Source organism: Lithobates pipiens, unplaced genomic scaffold (genome assembly GCF_037356315.1).
Source record: "Lithobates pipiens isolate NorthernLeopardFrog02 unplaced genomic scaffold, aLitPip1_a1.2 Scaffold_28, whole genome shotgun sequence".
In the NCBI taxonomy this organism is placed as follows: domain Eukaryota; kingdom Metazoa; phylum Chordata; class Amphibia; order Anura; family Ranidae; genus Lithobates; species Lithobates pipiens.
The window spans coordinates 15,917,879-15,939,107 of record NW_027507789.1 but is presented as its reverse complement, the minus strand read 5'-3'; the positions used below and the strand labels follow the sequence as shown (position 1 = coordinate 15,939,107).

Here is a 21,229-nt window from a genome sequence, read left to right as displayed (position 1 = left end):
CATTTCCTGATCCGCAGTTGCACAGACCATACATGTCTCCCTGCCTGTGATTAGCGGAATGCAGTGTCGGCTTCCTGGCGGGATCAGGCATGTGGGATTTCCAACACGCCGGTGTCCCATCATATAAGGTCCCCCATCAGATAGTGTCCGCTGTGTACTGCGCATGCGCAGTACACAGCAACACAGATTACGAAAATAGCCGAACGCCGTGAGTCCAGGTTCTAGCCCCACCATCCAAATGGATATAGAGTAGGAATAAAAAAGAGCCGAGTGCAGCGAGGCCGAGCCCAAAGCGTGGCGAGCGAAGCTCGCCCGCGAGGGGCCGTCTAATTTTCCGAACCCTATATCCGCTTGGATGGTGGGGCTACCACCTCCACTCACGGCGCAGGCGCCGTTCAGCTTCTGAGATTTTCCGAAGCTTCTTCGGCCCCGTACTGCGCACGCTATATGATGGCAGGACACTATCTGCCAGAACACCGGAGCTCATCTCTATTTGGGACACGGAGGGGCGTGTTATCAGGGCAATAATTGGGGGGGGTGACACCCAGTCTTCTTCCCTTGGTGGCGGGTGTGAAGTCAGAGTGGCTGGGGCACATCATTCACTAATTCAGCAGAAGATTGCCTCCTCCGCTGTCACTGTAAGGTCAGGGGTCATAACTAGAGGCCCCCTTCAAGGAAACCTCCTTTGTGGGAAGCACAGAGGCTGCACTCTGGATCCCCCAAGATGGAGACCTTCCCGGCCTCACTGTGAGTGTGCTGATCATAGAGAACACACAGACTAGCAGATGGTCATGCTGGACTCCCTGCAGACTATGAGGCCGGAGGAACCCCTGTACCTCATACGCCCCCCCTCTCCCCAGAGCCCCCAGGCTGCACATTTTTTCACTCACTCAAGATGGCGACTTGCATGCATTACCCGGAGCCCCGCCCCCTCCCGGCGCACTCTGCTCTAGCCATGCTGACGGACGTGACAGGGGGCGGGAATAGGACCGCCGAGAGCTGATTGGCTCCCGGCTTGACGTCGATGCGCTCCGTGCTCGGGAAGGGGCTGACTCAGGAGAACGGGGTGGTGACGTCAGAGGAGACCAGCCAATCGGCTTCCAGCTTTCCCAACAAAGTTGTGTCTTCCCTCTGGGCGCTGCTGGGTGAGGTATGTGTTGTGTTGTCAGTGCAATTTGTGACGTGACGTCACTTGGAGATCAATGATACATTGTAGCCATGATACAATTCACAATGCATTCTGTAAATGGTCAGGGCAGGGCTCCTCCATGCTAGTGCTGGCTGTAGGTCTGATGTCACATACCCAGGTCATGCATGATAATATACGCCATGTGATCCGCCGACTATTCGCCGTCACCTCACACAGCCAAAAGATACGCATAGCTGATAAACGCACAGATATGGCAGGACGCTGCTCGGTGACCTCACAGTGCGCCATGGAAGTGCTGATCGTGGGTCTGCGTCATCACACCTCATAAAAATAATATACGCCATTGGATCCGCCGACTATTCGCCATGACATCACACCTCTAGCTCATACACGCTATAAAGATAACTTCCGCCATGTGATCCGCCGACTACTCACTGTGACATCACACTGCCAATCACACGAATAGCTGATAGACACACAGAGATGGCAGGACGCTGCTCAGTGACCTCACAGTGCTCCATGGAAGAACAGATCATCATCTTGGGTCTGTGACATCACGCCACTAGTTAGATAACATACGCCTTGCGATCTTCTGCCTATTCGCCGTCACTTTATGCTGCCAGAGATATGCATAGCTGATAAGACGCACAGCGATGATGGGGGATGGCTGATCACACCTCCACATCATAGAAGATAATAATACACATTGTTTGATCTACTACCTATACACATTGCCCGAGATACACAGAGCTAGAAGACGAACTGTAATGGTGGGACACTGCTTGGTGACCTCACAGTGCCAAGCATGGGTCTGTGACATCACACCTCCAGATCCTACGTGATAATATACACTATATTGTCAAAAGTATTGGGACGTCGGTCTTTACATGAACTTTTAGCGGCATCCTAGTCTTATGCCGCGTACACACAGTCTGACTTTCCAGCGGGAAATGTTGGATGTGAGCTTGTTGTCGGAAAGTCCGACCGCGTGTATGCTCCATCGAACATTTGCTGTTGGAATTTCCGCCCACAAATGTTTGAGAGCAGGTTCTCAAATTTTCAGCCAACTTCACTTTGTTGTCGGAAAGTCCGATCGCGTGTACACAAGTCCGTCGAAACAAAAGTTCACGCATGCTCGGAATGAAGCAGAAGGAGCAGCACTGGCTCTTGAACTTCCTTTTTCTCGGCTTGTCGTACGTGTTGTACGTCGCCACGTTTGGAATTTTGGGTCAACATTTGTGTGACCGTGTGTATGCAAGACAATTTTGAGCCAACATCCTTCGGAAAAAAATCCACGGTTTTGTTGGCAGAAAATCCGACCGTGTGTATGCGGCATTAGCCTAGCCATACATTATATAATTTTCTTTTAGATTTACCAAAACCATATAATATGAGGTCCAACCTAAAAAAATAAATAAATAATTTGTATGCAATCAGCCAGGTCCTTGTACTACACAGTTGAAGGTTAATCTAAAGGAAATTTAACAAGAACATTTTATAATGTATGGCCAGCTTTAGTCCTTAGGGTTCAATATTGAGTTGGCCCACCCTTTGCAGCTATAACAGCTTCAACTCTTCTCGGAAGGCCGTCCACAAGGTTTATGGGAATGATTGACCATTCTTCCAGAAGCGCATTTGTGAGGTCAATCACTGATGTTGGATAAGAAGGCCTGGCTTGCAGTCTCTGCTCCAATTCATCCCAAAGGCATTCTATCGGGTTGAGGTCAGGGTTCTGTGCAGGCCAGTCAAGTTCCTCCACCCCAAACTCTCTCCTCCCTGTCTTTATAGACCTTGGAAAAATCCAATGTGTCATGGAGGAGTAATGAGGGTGAAGGCCTTGGTGTCATCACAACCAGGAAAAGTTGAACTACTCCAGGCAAAAGGCAAATCATAACCTTGAATTTTGGTGATTACATCTCAGACCGGAAGATGGATCCTGGATGATCTCCATGGCCTTCGCTCTCTTTTCTTTTCCATGGAGCACATCCATTGGTTCCTCACCAAGGAAATGGCTGTGAATAGAACATCAAATATGGAAGGTCTTAATATAATGCTGCATTCATGGGTTGTTGGAAATTCGAGGTTCTAACCTGTATTTTCCTTGAACTGGAGGTAGGGTTGACACCTGTCCAGGATTCACCCGAACAGTCCAGGTTTTAAATCATGTGTCTGGGTTTCAGACAGACTGCAACCCGGACACATTATTCAGATCGGGCTTTGGCTCCCCAAGTAACCCAGATATTCATACACAAATCTGTTGCCACCCAGAAGCTGCGGGCAGCTGTCTGGGGGTTGGTTTGGCATTACTGGGGGGCAGGGAAATTATGTCAGCAAAAGCAATTTGGCCACACCCACTGTCCTGCGGTAATGCTATGCGCACAGCATTACTACTCTCTTTGCTCGGGTTTGGCTTGAAGAAAAGGTGGCAACCCTAACTGGAGGACAGATCTTGGATTATTCCATTTGTGATCACCAAGGCCTTTGTATCATCCTTCCTGCAGTCAGAGGTCACTGAGCAGCATCCTGCCATCGCAGTGCGTCTGTCAGTGTATTTATAGCATCAGATTGTTAATACCTTACATGTGATGTCCAACCTCATTCCACTCAGTCATTTTCTGCTGGAAGAACCAGTGGCTGTGCTCTGCGGAGGAGGAGCAATGGTAAAGGCCTTGGTGGCATCACAACGGGCAAAATCTGAGAGTTATCCTCCGGGCAGTAGTAAGTTGTACTAGTCTGAGAAAAAGACAAGTCAGAACCTTGAATTTTTGTGATTACAACTCAGACCTGAAGATGTATCCTGGATTGTCTCCATAGCCTTCACCTTCGTTACTGCTTCATGGAGCACAACCATTGGTTCTCCCAGGAAATGGCTGTGATTAGATATGAAAGGTCTAGGTCAAGGAACCCTTAAAATAACTTTCTGGTCTTCGGGAACCCCCGCTTAAATTTCTGCATCTACAACCCATGACACATTGTGTGATGGTCAGTGGAAAAACTGATCCTTACGCTTGTGGTCATTGGGAAGAATTATCCCCTTACGATAGCCAAAAAGATCAATGGCGACCGTGGGAACTTATCTGAGCGGCATAAATTTGCTCATTGTTCAAGGAACCCTTAGCAACCCCTGGAGGAACCCTAGGATTCCATGAAATCTGGTTGAGAAACTGCTTTAACCTGTAATTTCCTTGGACAGATCTCGGATTATTCAAGTTGTGATTTCACCAAGGCCTTTGTATCATCCTTCCCGCAGTCTGAGGTCACTGAGCAGCATCCCACCATTGCAGTATATCTGTCAGTGCATTCCTGGCATCAGATTATTAATACCTTACCAATGCAATGTCCAACCTCATTCCACTCAGAGCCATGCCATGGAGGAAGAGTTAAGCCGCGTACACACGGGCGGATTGTATGGCCTACTTAGTCCGCCGAAACACATTTCAGCGGACAGTCTGCTCGTGTGTGGGCTTCAGCGGACTTTTTCAGCGTGCAGTCTGGCGGACTAAGTATTTCGGAATTTCTGTAATATTGTCCGTCATACTTTGGTTTCAGCGGACAATCCGCTCGTGAGTAGGCTAGTTCGACGGAATAAGAATGGCGCATGCTCAGAAAGGATTTACACGGCGGAAGGTTGCATTGCTGTGTATTGGACTTCCTATTTCTAGTCCCGTCGTACGTGCTGTACACGTCATCGCGCAAGCTTTCAACTGACTGTTTGTGCATCCGTGTGTGGTCAAGTCCGTTCATTGGAAAGTATGACGGACTGTCCGTCGGATTGTATGACAGACTAAGTAGGCCATACAATCCGCCCGTGTGTACGCGGCTTGAGGGTGAAGGCATTGGTGGTATCACAGTGGGATCCATCCTCCAGTCAGAATTGTGATAGGTTTTCTAGTCTGAGGGAAAGACAAAAAATTAGAACCTTGAATATTGGTGATTACAACTCAGACCTGAAGTTGGATCCTGGGATTATCTCCATGGCCTTCACCCTCGTTCCTCCTCCATGGAGCACATCCATTGGTTCTTCCCCCAGGAAATGGCTGTGAATGGAACATCAGAGATGAAAGGTATTAATAATCAGGCTCCATGAATGCCAGAATAGATGCCCTGCAATGATGGGACACTGCAGGAAGGATGATACATCTTCATACACACTCTGCACTGATAACCCTTGATGTATGTATCTGATACATGGACAAGGATTCTGTACATTTCTTACTCTTTATGAATTACTTTGTATCTGTACGAGAACCTTCTAATTCTCCAAGAGAGAGATAGAGGGGCTCACACTGGGACTCATCTAGTTTGTGGTGCACCTAAAAAGTATATCGAAGACTGCTTTCGCACTGCTCCATTGCAAAGAAAAGGTAAAAACATATGCGTTTTTGGTGCGTTTCTGGTGCTTTTTGCACCAAAAAAAGACATGCGTCTCAAAAAACGCACTAAAAATGCAACAGCGGGTGCATTTTTGATACATTTGTGTTGCATTTTCAATTCATTTCAATGGGAAGGTGCATTTTTGGAGTGTTTTTTTTTTTTGTTTTTAGCGCACCAAACATGCAACATACAGGACATTTTAAAAACACAACTGAGCCGCAGCTGACTAGTGTAAAGAGTTCCAAAGACCTAATAGTCATGCATTTTTCTTCCACTTCTGGTAAGGCAAAAAGAAGAAAAACTGAAAGAACCCTAAAGCCAAAACTTTAACATCAGTTGTGTAGGGAGTAGGGAAGGGTTAGAACCTCTGAACTTTTTATTGTGTCATTTGCATCCCCATTGTAAGATTTCTCCGCTATTTCTGTGTTGGTGAAAACTGTAACATTTTTTAATTTCCCATCACTTTGAAAGAGATCACCAGGACAAATACAAAGGGTGGATCTACCCAGACAGGAACAAAAACCTGACAGAGGTTCTAATCTCCCCTACTTCAGCCAAATTAATTGTTTTGCCTTTACCAACAGTTCACAGCCCAGGTCCTTTTATTTAATTTTGGATAAGGTGGGGAGAAGCCTCTGTCAGATTTAGCAGCTTCTTTGTAGCACCCCTTCCCATTGAAATCAATGGGAAGCGCCTGCAAAGGGCTTTTGGCAGTTGCGATTTTTGCGCGCTTTTAACCCTTTATTCGGCCACTAGCAGGGGTTAAAAGCGCTCTGCTAGCACTGGAAAAACGCTGATAAAGCGCCGCTAGTTTAAGCGGCGCTTTACCAGCGTTTTTCGGGCACTGGCAGGGTGAAAGGGCTCTTAAAGCACTCGGGCTTTCACATTGGGATTGCAGATGAGGCTTCTTTCAGGCGCTTTTTTTTAAACGCTAAAGTGCCTGAAAAATGCCCCAGTGTGAAAGGGGTCTCAATTGTCATCTGTGAAATCAGATTTCCAACAGGGAAACAGACAGAAGAAAACATTTGCATGCGGGATCCTTCAAAATGCCTGCAGGCAAAGTAGAGAGAACAATTTGGTTTGCTCTGTGAGTTATATACAATTGTAAATTTTTGCAATACTCACATTTTTTTTACATATCTTATTACTTCCTAGAGCTGATGCTCTCCTGCAGCCTCTTTGCAGACTTCCTAACCATATGCACTAGTCAGCAACTGTGGGTTATAGTTCCTGACACCAACAATGGGGCCCTAGTCCCCTCACTGACATTGATGATGGGGCACTATAACTCCCACTGACACAAATGATGGGGCACTATTACTCCCACTGACAGCAATAATGGGACACTATTCTTCCCACTCACACCAATAATTGGGCACTATTCCTCCTATTGATACCTATTGATACTATTCCTCTCACCGACACTGGAGCACTATTCTTCTCACCGACACCAACAGTTGGGCACTATTCCTCTCACCGACATCAACGGTGGAGCACTACTCCTCTCACCGACATCGACACGTTGAGGCACTAGTCCTCTCGGCCGGCACCAACCTTGGGGCACTGTTCCTCTCGCCCGGCACCAACCTTGGGGCACTATTCCTCACGCCCGGCACCAACCTTGGGGCACTATTCCTCTCGCCCGGCACCAACCTTGGGGCACTATTCCTCTCGCCCGGCACCAACCTTGGGGCACTATTCCTCTCGCCCGGCACCAACCTTGGGGCACTATTCCTCTCGCCCGGCACCAACCTTGGGGCACTATTCCTCTCGCCCGGCACCAACCTTGGGGCACTATTCCTCTCGCTCGGCACCAACTTTGGGGCACTATTCCTCTCGCCCGGCACCAACGTTGGGGCACTATTCCTCTCGCCCGGCACCAACGTTGGGGCACTATTCCTCTCGCCCGGCACCAACGTTGGGGCACTATTCCTCTCGCCCGACAGCAACGTTGGGGCACTATTCCTCTCGCCAACACCAAACGGTGGGGCACTATTGGTAGGGGACCCTTGGACAGTAGTATTGTGAACCTGGGGGGGGGGGGGGGTAGTGTTAGATGTAATAGCAGATTTAAGATGATGATACGCTAGTATGTAGCTTCCTTTTGGGATGAAGGTTTTATATAAATAAATAAAAGCTGACCATTGTAATCACCTCTGTCAGTGGTAAATGGTTTGTCTCAGCCCTCTAACTGCCACTTTTTCTGGAGATCTTGGTTTGTTCTAGGAAGTTGAAAAATAACAGACTCACTGGCACCAGGTGAGGAAAATAAAAAGGTAAAAAGATAACAAATGCAGCCACCACATCTATGAACTGGTAAGCTGCAATATATACGATTTTAGTTTTGGGTTTATTACTGCTGTAAGTGGCATTTGAGTTTTTTTTTGTTTTTTTTGCAGAGGTGGGCACTCCTAATAATCCCCTGTTCCTATGATCCCACAGGCCAAAAGAGATGCCAAGGTGCATTGTGCAAGGATGCCCGCATTACTCTGGAAGGAAGAACAGCACCCCGGGGGTCACCTTCCACATGTTCCCCAAGAACCTTGCCACCATCAAGAAGTGGCTGCAGCAGATCAATCAGAACTTTGGCGATGTGGACGCCTTTGCACAGGGAGTCTTGGAGGGAAAGGCTGGCGTCATACGCATCTGCTCAGCGCACTTTGCCATCGAGTGCTACCGCTTTGTGGGATCCCAGAAAATATTGTTGGAGGATGCTGTGCCAACCATCTTCCTGGGTAAGCCGGTAGAGAGCTCCTTTTGTCCAATGATTTTTCTGGATAAACAGAAGCCTGCAATTAAGATGGAGAGTGCCGTTCATCCAGAGAGTTTCCCGGAGAAGGAGAAGATGGCCATTAAAGTGGAGAATGCCGTTGGTCCAATGATGTTTGCAAACAAAGAGAAGACAGCTGTCAAGGTGGAGGCTGCCAAAACCTCCAAAGGAATCCCAACTGTTGGGAACGTCCCAGACACGGAGGAGCCAGCTGTAAGTGTAAAGAGCACCGTCCCTACGTTATATTGGAATATGCAGCCCCTCCAAATGCCAGTTCTGCCTTTTCTTCCAGTCAATATGGCCAAACCTCTGTGGGCCAACAATAACTTTGCTGTATCAAAATTAAGCCCATGGTCAGCCAATGACTTGGCCAATGGTGGAGCCAACGTTGAAGAGAAACATGATGTAGACAACTCTGTCCCTAGGGTTGAAGTTACAAAAGCAGAGAGCCATGTTGAAAATGTGATGAGCACAGACAATTTCCCGAATACGCAGGATGTAGAAAGTCACGTCAAGTTACCGAACGCCATATTTGGGGAGAAAGATGTCTATGTCTCTGGCTGCCCAGACAGCTCATTGTCACCAACGATCCAAAAGGAAGACAAATCTGTGCAATGGCCAGAGTATGAGACCAGCGGGCCGGCCTGGAAGGTTCTCCATGATCATTACTACAAAGTACGAAGAGCCATCGATCGTTCTGCGCTGAAGAACGGCATTGAGAGCTGCTACCAAGAGATGGACTCTGAGGGGGAATTGGTATGTAAGATGCTTTAGTTCTTCCTGTGCTTGCTTTTGTATTGTTGGGCCTTATAACTGATCTCCAGGCAGACAGCTAAATACAGGGCTGTTAAAGCAGAATTCCATGGTTAAACCTAACTAGTCGTAAAAATGGTCTTACCCATTTTCAGCCCACTCTGGTCCGGTCAGGTGATCCACTGTGCTGGCCAGGGGCAGCTGCAGGGTATAGGAGGTAGTGCTGAAAATGTTACTAAACGCATTAAAAAAAAAAATGAAAATAACAAATATGTTATACTTACCTGCTCTGTGCAGTGGTAATGCTCAGAACGGCACCGATCCTCTTCTTCTGGGGTCCCTGGCGGAAATCTTGGCTCCTCTTCTTCTGCGGGACTACCATAGCCAGCGGCTGGCTATGGGGAGAGGTAGCACCCGCGCTCCCGAGCTGTTTATCTATGGTGCGGTGCTCCATAGACTTACTCAGCAGGACTTTGGCCCACCCCCAACTTCCTCTGATTGACAGCAGCAAGAGACAATGGCCCCTGCTGCTCGAATGCAGTGTAAAAAGGCAGTAAGGGGAGAAAAGATGCAGCTGTGCACAGCGCTGATCTCTTCTCCCCTCTCTTCCCCTTCACACAGGGAAGATGGGGCACAGGGACAGTGAAAATTATTTTTACCTTAATGCAAGCAATACATTAAGCAGAACTTTTTTTTGTGCCAAAAACACGTACCCTATCCCTACTCAGTGCAGCTTACTCTTAGCTCTGGGTCACTTCCGGTTACGCGGTGACATCAGCATTGTATCTCAACCCTACGCATTTCGCCACAAGTGACTTCTTCTGGGGGATGAACACAATGCAAAATTGTCAACTCATCCCTGCTCTCCATTGGTGTTGTATCACACGACACAGCAGGTTCTGCTCTTTTTGATACAAAGAAACGCCCCATAAGGGGAATTTTTGTGATTACAAGAGGATGTTCATAGTTAGTAAGGTTGAATAAAGACACCAGTCCATCCAGTTCAACCTGAGTGAGTGTCTACCCCTATCCCTGTACATTGCACACTCACATTGGTCCCTACCCTCAAGGAGCCCACAATCCAAGGTCCCCATTCATATACTAGGACCAATTTTGGACAGAAGCCAATTAACCTACCTGTATGTCTTTGGAGTGTGGGAGGAAACCGGAGTACCCGGAGGAAACCCACGCAGGCACAGGGAGAACATGCAAACTCCAGGCAGGTAGTGTCGTGGTTGGGATTCGAACTAGCGACCCTTTTTACTGCTAGGTGACAGTGCTAACCACTACACCACTGTGCCACCCAGTTCAAATCCCAACCATGACACTACCTGCCTGGAGTTTGCATGTTCTCCCTGTGCCTGCGTGGGTTTCCTCCGGGTACTCCGGTTTCCTTCCACAATCAAAAGACATGCAGGTAGGTTAATTGGCTTCTGTCCAAAATTGGCCCTAGTATATGAATGCGGACCTTGGATTGTGGATTGTGCGGACTCCTTGAGGATAGGGACCGATGTGGGTGTAGTAATGTACAGGGAAAGGGACCATTGTAGACACTCACTCAGGTTGAACTGGATGGACTGGTGTCTTTATTCAACCTAACTAACTATGAAACTATGTTTGGTGTTACATTGTTAGGCCGATCTCCCCTCAGACCCGGTTCTGTACTATTCTCTCCTGTATGAGCCATCCATTCTATAGGGTTAATTTACTAAACACAAATAGACTGCGCTGTTTGCAAGTTTAGTTGCACTCTTTCCCAAGAGCTTAGTAAATGTGGTAAAGCTCTGCTTATTTCCATCATCCAATCATATGCAAGCAAAACAGATTATTTTTTATTTCCTTGAACCTGATTGGGTATTCTTTACAAAAGCTTTACCACATTAAAATTTACTAAGGAAACGTAGTCTAACTGTACTTGCAAAGTGCACAGGCTATTTGCCCCCATGTGTGGTTTTTAGGGATTTCTTTCTTCTTAGGTCAGCTTTCACAAATTGTGGAATCTGTAGCTCTCTGTGTGAACATTTGGTGAATAATTTCTGGGATTTCCTCTTGTCTCACCTCTGGCCTGCCTTCTTCCCTTACAGCTGGCCATCCTGCAGTATGTGACCAGTGTCTTATGGCGAAATCGGAGGAAGAAAGAGCTGAAGATGGAGCGGATTTTAAATCAAACCCTGGAGATCATCACACTTATCACTGGGGAGGTGAGGTCACGACAACCTTTTCCAACACTCTGAGCCAAAGTTCATGGTATTTTTTTTTTCCCGCAAATTGCCGTACTAGTACTTTGGATCCTTTAAGAGTTATAGCGGGAACGTGCACACGTGCTACATGACGGGGGAGCTGATGCGTGCGGCCGGGATGTCTGCCGGCCACCAGCGATCGCTCCACAAAGAACCAGAACGGGGATCTGTTCAAATCAGTGCGATGCTGACTTTGTGGTGCCGCATCAGTTTGAAAATGTTGGTGATTTTGGGTGCGACTTGCATAGATATCTGTGCATGAAACCGCAGAGATGTCTTCCAATTTGCACTGACAAGTGGCTTTGCAATAGGAGAAGAGAGTAGAGAAGTGAGCTCATCTGCTGCTTCTCCTTTCACTGTCCAGTCACAGAATTGGGGTGGGGAGGAGACCTTTAAAGCGGAGGTCCACCCTAAAGTGGACCTTCTGCTCATTGGAACCCTTCCCCCCTCCGGCGCCACAATTGGCACCTTTCAGGGGGGAGGGGGGTGCAGGTACCTGTACAGTACAGGTATCTGCACCCACTTCCGGCGTAGATTCTGCAGAAGGTACGCCCCTTTCCACAGAATCTACGCCCCTTTCCGAAGGTTCCCCGCTGCCTGCTGGGAAACACACGGATCCCAGAGACAGCGGGGACCATCCTTATTGCACAGCGCGACTCGTGCATGCGCAGTAGGGAACCAGGAAATGAAGCCGAAAGGCTCCACTTCCTGATTCTCATACCCAAGATGGCGGCAGCAGCACCCGAGAGACGATCGAGAGATCGGCTTCGGGGTGCCGACATCGCGGGCGCGCTGGGCGGGTAAGTGTCATTATTTTAAAAGTCAGCAGCTGCAGTATTTGTAGCTGCTGGCTTTTAAAAAAAAAAAAAAAAAAAAAAAAAACGGCGGACTCCCGCTTTAAGTAAAATGAAAATGACAGCAGAGAAAAATCAGGTCTCCTACCTTGCCAAACAGGGCTGTGCTGTGTGAATTTTAGACTGGATGGACAGATATAAAAATTCTTTTGGCAGGTAAAACAGATTCCATGAATATCTTATCTATTTAGCTGTTTGCCTGCAGTTTTGCTTTATCTTTTTTAATGTTTCAAAATAATTTTTTTGTTTTACCAACAGGAGTGGGTGATTGTGAAGAAGGACTCCATCCACAAGGGAATTCACGAGCTGACTGGAGAGGTGAGTCACTTGGTGAGGAAGTGACCGAGGCTCCTTATTCCAGATATACTGCACGTTCCTCCCGTAGCTTGCCTGGATATTGCAGGCTTAACCACAAGAAACAAGCCTATTTCTGACACTTGTTGTTTACAAGTTAAAATCAGTATTTTTTGCTAGAAAATTACTTAGAACCCCAAAACATTATATATATATATATATATATATATTTTTTTTTTTTTGGTTTAGCAGAGATCCTAGAGAATAAAATGGAGATCGTTGCTATACTTTATGTCACACCGTATTTGTGCAGCTGTCTTCCAAAAGCAATTCCTTTGAAAAAATACACTTTTTAAATTAAAAAATAAGAAAAAAAAACAGTAAAATTAGCCCAATTTGTTTCTATAATGTGAAAGATAATGTTATGCCAAGTAAATGGATACCCAACATGTCGCGCTCGTGGAACAGCGAGAAACTTTGGTACTTAAAAAATCCCCATAGGCGTTGTTTAAAAATGTCTACAGGATACCAGTTTAAAGTTATGGAGGAGGTTTTGGGCCAGAATTATTGCTCTCGTTCTAACAATCGCGGCAATACCTCATATGTGTGGTTTGAACACCATTTACATACGTGGGCACGACTTGTGTATGCGTTCGCTTCTGTGTGCAAGCTCGGAGGGAAAGGGCGCTTTAAAAAAATAAAATAAAATTATTTTACTTTATATTTATTTTTACACTGTCCCTTTTAAAAAAAAATATATATATTTTTTGATCACTTTTATTCCTATTACAAGGGATGTATACATCCCTTGTTATAGAAAAAAAAGCATGACAGGACCTCTTTAATGTGAGATCTGGGGTCAAAAAGACCTCAGATCTTACATTTACAAAATTGTCCCTTTAAGGCTGGAGGGCCTAAGTGACGTTTGACGTCGCTCCGCTCTTCCAAGGGCATAGAGTCGAGTGGGGGCCATCTTGCCCTCACTCGACTTCCTGCCCCATCCATCCTGGGGAATCAGATAGTTTCCATCGCTACCCAGGGCTTCGGTAAGTGGCGGAGACTACCGGGACATGGCGGGAGGGAGCACCTCTCCTGCTGCCCATAAAAACGATTTTATGTTGTTGAGCACTTTTAGGTTAACAAAAATATCGGGGTATGGCAGCTGATGCCAAAACCCCGGCATTTAAAGTCAAAGTAGTGACGTATATCCATGGTGGGCGGTCCGGAAGTGGTTAAAGGGCATGTCCGCACCTATTGCATATTGTGGGCGACATCCACCTGGCATTTCTCCATTGTGCGTCACGGGACAGCAGACTAACACCGTACACCCTTCCCATCCCCCCCCCCCCAGTCCCAGCTGTACTTACCTGCTAGCATGATGACTTGTCTGTTCCCATGCATCCAGTGTAGCTCTTCTCACTCTTCTTTTTGCAGCACTTTCAGGATAAATCAGAGCCATTCTCTGTGCCAGCACCGACCAATCAGAATCACTCTGATCTGTCCAGGAAAAGCTGCAGAAAGAAGAGGGAGAAGCATGGAGATTTCAAATCCCCGGACCGCTACACTGGCTTTGTGGGCCCTGACAGCTCATTACCTGTGAAGGTAAGTACAGAGGGGTGCCTGGGGGGTGGGTTGTATAATGGTGTTCATCTTTTTATTTAAAAAAAAAATAATTGCCTTTAGTTCTACTTTAAATATATTAGTAGTATGTGGCGGTGCAGGGAGTGCTAAACGTGGGTGGGATCCTCATTGAATGGGTTGAATTTAGAGAGCTTTTCCTGCTTTATAATACTGGAGAAAAATGTAACCAACAACCAATCCAAATCAATGTTTCATTCCCTCGGAATGAAAGCTGAGCCCTGATTGGTCTCTGCTTTTTGCTCCAGTTTTCAGAACCTGACGTGGCGCCTGTTTTCCAGGTCCCGGTGAAGTGCGGTAACGTGGCGGTCTTCTTTACTCTGGATGAATGGAGCTACCTAGAGAGACACAGGCAGGAATATGCGGAAACGGTGGCAGATAACGGTCCGGTAAAACGCACCTGGCAGGTCCGGGAACACTGGGATTCAGGTAATGCTGACTGCCCCACTGGGGTGATCCGTATTTGATCAGCTTGTGTTTGTCATTCATGTTCAAAGTGTTTAAAATTATTTAAATGCTTTTTTTTTTTTTTAATCAGTCATATTAAAGCTGCATCAATTTTTTTTATAAATTGTAGCTTACCAACCATAAGATGTGGTGGCTGCTTTAGTGTTTTTTTTGTTTTTTTTTTTAAATTATTTTTTTAGGTTTGTTTTCCCCACCTCTTTTCACCTGGGGATCTGGCCTGTAACACTTCCTGTATTAGAGCGCCCCCACTCTGGATAAAGGAGCGCAGGGGGCACAACAGACAGCAGCATTGTTAATCGGGGGGGGGGGAGTGTTAGGTGTGCTAGCAAATTTAGATACACTAGGAATTACAGAGAATAATGCAGGTAGGTTTACAGTCAAGCTACAACATAAATCACGCACAAGAATAATTAGTTGGTGCCCTCTGCTGTCTTTCTGCTTGCTGGCCGTACATATACGGCGGCTCTCTGTGCAGAATCACATACCCGTAGTTGATCCTGCATTTCCGGTTTTGGGGCGTGCACCGCCGATGACCCGTTCCACTGTGTTTGAACACAGTGGGAGCCAATCAGCAGGTCCACTGGGACCTGCTGATCATTCGGGAGAGAAGCAGAACAGTTGTTTGCCTATGTACACAAGGCAGATCACTGTTCTGTGAGAAGGGAAGGTAGCGATTCTTCATTTCCGCAAAGCAGGAACACAGATCTTTGCCTTCCCATAGTAAAAGCACCTTCCCCACAGTTAGTAAGCACTCGCTAGGTACACATTTACCCATCGACCGTACCTGATGTAAACCCCTTCCCTGCCAGTGTCATTAGTAAATTGGCAGTGCATATTTTTAGCACTGATCACTGTATTGGTGTCACTGGTCCCCAAAAAAAAGGTGACAAAAAGTGTCAGTTAGGTGTTCAATTTGTCCTCCGCAATGGCGCAGTGCTGCTATATGTCAGCGATTGCCGCCATTACTAGTAAAAATAAAGTAGAAATGCCATAAAAATATCCCATTGTTTTGTAGACGTTATAACTTTTGCACAAACCGATCAATATACGCTTTAATGGGATTTTTACCAAAAATATGTAGCAGAATACATATTGGCCTAAATTGATTGAAGAAATTTGATTTTGTAAATTATATCGAATATGTTTTATAGAGAAAGTAAAAAATATTTTTTTTTTCAGTTTTTTTTTTTTTAAATTGTCAGTCTTTTTTTGTTTATAACTCCAGCTTTTCATACATTTCAGACCCCTTTCACACCGAGCCGCTTAGGGCTATTTTTTAGCTAATAGCGCTATCTTTATTGGCCACTAACAGTGCTACATCTATAATTCTAACGTGTTTCGGCCAGAGCCTTCCTCATAGCACATGCTATGAGGAAGGGTCTGGCCGAAACGCGTTTGGTTTATAGATGTAGCACTGTTAGTGCCCAATAAAGATTTGTAAGAAGAAACAATCTTAGTGTGAATTTTCTCTGTTGGTCATTTCACATTATATTGTTCTCCTACAGAAGAAGAATACTTCAGTGAGGAAGAAGAAGAGGTTGAAGACTCTCCAAAGAGGAAAAGCTCCCCAGAATGGAAGCCAGGGTGCGATTCCCTGGACTCGGCGGAGGAGGAGGAGGAAAACCAGAACCCGAATCACCCAATAACTACCGAGAACGGAGTCCAAGGAGAATCTCAGCCTGAAACCAGCAGTCTGACCATTATGGAGGAAGAGGCACAGTATGACTGCGACGCATGCGGGGAACGTCTGACGTCTAAGGAGGACCTGATACGGCACAAAGCCGTAAATCACGCCGTCAAACGATACCCCTGCCCTATTTGCGGCATCCAGTACGACTACAAATCTCAGTTTATCATCCATCAGCGAGCCCACACTGGAGAGAAGCCCTTCGTGTGCCAAGAGTGTGGGGCCAAATTCGGCCACAAGAGCAGCTACCTTGTCCATGAGAGGAGGCACAAAGAAGGGAAGACCTTTGAATGCGACAAGTGCGATCGGCGGTTCGACAAGAAGTGCGAGCTGGTCAAACATGAGAAAACGCACGCCCAGAAAAAACGCCACAAGTGTCACAAATGCGGAAAGAGGTATTCAAACCGATCAACGTTAATGAGACATAAATGGGCCCATAAGGGTGAATGAAGGCACTGAAAACGTTTGGAGCATTAACCAAACACTGACTTTTCGGCATGTGAAGGCATTCAGCCGCGTTGGTCAGCCGTTAACTTGTACGCGAGATGTTGGGTCGAGTCTGTGCGTTCGTTTTCTTTGGAGCTCACAGTTTTTAATGTGATTATTACATTCCACCTCCAGTTTTCTGTTCAGCTAAAATTTGGTAACATTGATGCAGAAGAATGCACCCGTCTCCACCCAAATCCCAACTTTTGTGGTTACTGTTATCCTAGAGTTGTAATTCTCAACAAGTGATACAGACAGGTATGAGCAATGTTCTATTCCTCCATAGGAGAGGTACCACAGTCATGGGGAGCGCCGATGTGTGGGTGACGATCTATGCCCCCAGGACACTGGCAAACATTGCGGGAGGGACTCTGATTCCACTTTGCTTGGGATTGGCTAGGAGTGTCACATTTCAGCAGTTTTTGCCAACAAACTCTTGGAAACCACATCAGTATTAGTGCACATATTCAGGCAAGAACTCTAACCGGAGTGCAGTTTTCTTGCATAATTCACATTTTCACCTTTTTCCCCCCAGCGGGAGCTGGCCCTTTAAGGGCATCTTAACACCTGAAACTGGTAAGATGGGCTCTTGATCATTGGCTGTCACATTAATCATGTGATCGGGATCCTGTTTTCTAGCTCTTGATCACTGGCTGTCACATTAATCATGTGATCGGGATCCCGATTCCCAGCTCTTGATCACTGGCTGTCTCATTAATCATGTGATCAGGATCCTGATTCCCAGCTCTTGATCACTGGCTGTCTCATTAATCATGTGATTGGGATCCCGATTCCCAGCTCTTGATCACTGGCTGTCTCATTAATCATGCGATCGGGATCCTGATTTCTAGCTCTTGATCATTGGCTGTCTCATTAATCATGTGATCGGGATCCTGTCTAACCAGCTCTTGATCATTGGCTGTCACATTGATCGGATCCCGTTTTCCCAGTTCCTGATCATTGGCTGTCACATTGATCATGTGATCAACATCCTGTCTTACCAGCTCCTGATCATTGGTAGACGCATGCGGTCGGTGACAGCGCAGTTGCAGTGATGAGGGCGTGGATTGAGCGCACTCCCAGCACAGCGATACTGGTTGTATGCATTAATGTGACAGCATAACACAAGGCCCACCACTGTTCTGCCACATACAAGAATGTGGCCAGCAGGGTTAAAAAGTGTATGTATCTGGAAGGGGATAGCCTCACAACCTGTATATCTTTGAAGAATACAGTTTTTGTACTGGATGTTCAACACTGTTTTTGCACGACTTTCCTTCACGCACTGCCTTCCGCTGTATTCTGGATATGCTGTCTTTTCTTGTTTTTTTTTTACTTTTCTGTTTTTTTAAGTTCAGCATCAGGTCTCAATATATATAATTTTCTTAAAGAGGAGTTTCAGCCGGGGGGAAATTTAAAGTCAGCAGCTACAAATACTGTAGCTGCTGACTATTAATATAAGGACACTTACCTGTCCAGGGAGCCCGCAATGTCGGAACCCGAAGTTTCCTACTGCGCATGCGCGAGTCACGCTGCGCTTTCTAAATGGTCCAGTTGTCTTATGGGACATACAGATGGCCCAGATGGGGAGGAGGAGGGCACCAACAAAACGGCGGAAGTGACGAACATCAACGTGGAGCGGAAGTCCCAAATAAACATACCCAAAAGGTGTGAAAAGAAAAAAATATATATCCAAAAAGGAGGGATGGTATGGGGAGTACATATGATTTCCATTTAGTTAAATTCTTTGCCTGAAACTCCGCTTTAAGCAAATCTTTTTTGCAAATCTGTTGCAAAGTTTGCTACCTGGAGATCCAGCCAGTAACAGCACTTCCTGTTGCAGGCTGACAACGCTAGGCCACTGTGCTGCAATGAGCTCTTGTGTTCTCAGCCTGCTGTGGGCACTCCTTCAGTTGGCCGCTGGGGTACCTCAGTCTGTCTGATAGACATGGTAGGCAGCCCAACAGCCAATGAATAAAGCATACGTGGCAGGCTGACAGCAGGAAGGGCTGTTACTGCAAGATGTGCACTGAAGAGTCGGCACCACTGGAACTTCAGCCTTATATCTTTATTTTCATGTGACCATGGCATGGTGCTGTGAACAAGGCTTGTGTGCCGGAACATGTCTACGTGTTTTTACCATAGTCATATGAAAATAAAGATAAGACTGAAGTTCCAGTGGTGCCGGTGTTCTGGCATATTCAGTCCGGCCATCATATAGCGTCCGCTCCGTACTGCGCATACGCAGTACGGGGCAGAAGAAGCTTCGTAAAATTTCCGAAGCTGAACGGCGCCTGCGCCGTGAGTGGAGGTGGTAGCCCCACCATCCAAGCAGACATAGGGTTGTGAATATTAGAGGGCCCCTCGCGGGCGAGCTTCGCTCGCCACGCTTCGAGCTCGGCCTCGCTGCGCTCGCCTCTTTTTTTATTCCTGCTCTATGTCCACTTAGATGGTGGGGCTAGAACCTGGACTCAGTGCGCCAGCACCATTCATCCTCGGCAATTTTCGGAATCTGTGTTGCTGTGTACTGCGCATGCGCAGTACACAGCGGACACTATCTGATGGGGGACCTTATATGATAAGACACCGGCTCTTCTATGCACATTCATGGTTTGTTTTTGGATGTGGGAGGGACCTCCTCAGTCAGAGCACCTGGACTAGGTGTGCCGATATCCCCTCCAGCATTTGCATTTTTCTCTTCAGAGCGGTGTGGTTTTGTGTTGTTACTGGCAAGATCTCGTAATACAAGAACTTGACTGACATACTGAAAAAAAGATTTTGTGTTTGCATGCACTTCATTGCTTCTGCATAATTACCATGGTGGTGATGCTGACAAACCCCCTGTAAGTGAGGTGGAACTAACGGAATTAATAGATGGTTAATGATATCTGATGTGGAACAGGTTGAGCTCTGCTTTCCCAGTTTACACCGAGCGCTACTCTCCTACATAAGGTGTACACTGAGTGCTACTCTCCTAATTAAGGTGTACACACTGAGTACTACTCTCCTACATAAGGTGTACACTGAGCGCTTCTCTCCTACATAAGGTGTACACACTGAACACTACTCTCCTACATAAGGTGTACACCGTGCGCTACTCACCTATATAAGGTGTACACCGAGCACTACTCTCCTACATAAGTTGTACACCGAGCGCCACTCTCCTACATAAGGTGTACACACTGAGTACTACTCTCCTACATAAGGTGTACACACTGAGTACTACTCTCCTACATAAGGTGTACACTGAGCGCTACTCTCCTTACATAAGGTGTACACACTGAGCGCTACTCTCCTTACATAATGTGTACACATTGAGCACTGCTCTACTGCCTAAGGCCTCCATGGAGCAATGCTCTCCCACTTACAATGTACACTGAGTGCTGCTCTCCTAAATACAGCGTACACTGAGTGCTGCTCTCCTAAATACAGCATACACTGATAGTTGCTCTCCTATATAAGGCATGTACTAAGTGCTGCTCTCCTACAGTTCACAGCATACACTGAGTGCAGCTTTCCCAAATAGGGGATACACTAGGTGCAGCTCTCCTACATACAGCGTACATGAAACTCTGCTCTCATCCAGTACATTGTGCACAGCAAGCGCAGCTCTCCTACAGACGACGTGGACTGAGCGCAGCGCTCCTACAGACGGCGTGGACTGAGCGCAGCTCTCCTATGTACGGAATACACCAACGGTAACTCTCCTACATATGGTGTACACTGAGTGTAGCTCTCTTACAGACAGCGTGCACTGATAGCAGCTATCCTACATACAGGCGTACACTGAGCGCAATTCTCCTATGTACAGGGTGTAGCTCTCCTACATATGGTGTATACTCAGTGCAGCTCTCCAACTGTGAATAGCTCTCACACAGCAGATGTGTACGATGAGCTTTTTGTTTTGTGTTTATTGTTCCTTTTATACTCATGTTTTATAGAAGACTTTGGAATTTAGCACTGGAATAATAAACCCAGAATTTGTAGATTTCCTCTGTAAAGTGGGTGTTCATTGTTTGTAATAAAAGATCTACACCGTAAAATTGCATTCTTGTTTTCCCTGTTACAGAATTTCCCTTGTATACAACACAGGTAAAGAAAGAAGACTTTGTTCCCCATGCTCCTTTCCTCCATTAGTAAACCCTTCCCATCACAGCATAGTAATTCAGCTTCTCTTCCCTTCCAGAAAAGCCTCAGGAGCCAGGCTCCCCCTCCCAGCAAGGACTCAGAAGCTCAGCTCCCATTGCTCTACTCTTCCAGTTACTCCTCTCAAACTCAGCTCCCCACTCCCAGCAGTGACTCGGAAGCTCAGATCCCCCTTCCCTGCAATGTCTTAGCAGTTCAACTCAATGATTTTCACTTATTTCACATAGGGGTTTATTTACTAAAGGCAAATCCACTGCGCACTGTAAGTGCAGTCGCTGTAGATGTGAGGGGGGCACGCAAGGAAAATAAAACAGCATTTTAGCTTGTACAAAAATCAGCAGAGCTTCCTCTCCTCTCAGATCTAGAGCG

At 46.5% G+C, this 21,229-nt stretch overlaps 1 protein-coding gene across 5 annotated transcripts; it reads left to right on the top strand.

The window, feature by feature from the left end:
• The first annotated feature begins 588 nt into the window (after nucleotides 1-588).
• Nucleotides 589-20,757, top strand: LOC143935118 (uncharacterized). 5 transcript variants are annotated; one of them, XR_013263462.1, is made up of 8 exons: nucleotides 589-1,150; nucleotides 7,967-9,050; nucleotides 11,132-11,248; nucleotides 12,400-12,459; nucleotides 13,870-14,037; nucleotides 14,322-14,502; nucleotides 16,047-19,666; nucleotides 19,762-20,757. XR_013263462.1 is itself a non-coding variant. In XM_077458756.1 (7 exons), exons 2-7 carry the CDS (start codon nucleotides 7,977-7,979, stop codon nucleotides 16,676-16,678), a joined length of 2,232 nt encoding a protein of 743 aa, XP_077314882.1. In that variant the 5' UTR covers nucleotides 589-1,150; nucleotides 7,967-7,976; the 3' UTR covers nucleotides 16,679-20,757. The 5 variants fall into 5 exon arrangements, 4 of the variants coding, with proteins under 4 accessions (XP_077314882.1, XP_077314884.1, XP_077314883.1 ...); XM_077458756.1 differs by having other exon boundaries at nucleotides 16,047-20,757; XM_077458757.1 differs by having other exon boundaries at nucleotides 590-1,150; nucleotides 14,355-14,502; nucleotides 16,047-20,757.
• The last annotated feature ends 472 nt before the right edge of the window (nucleotides 20,758-21,229 follow it).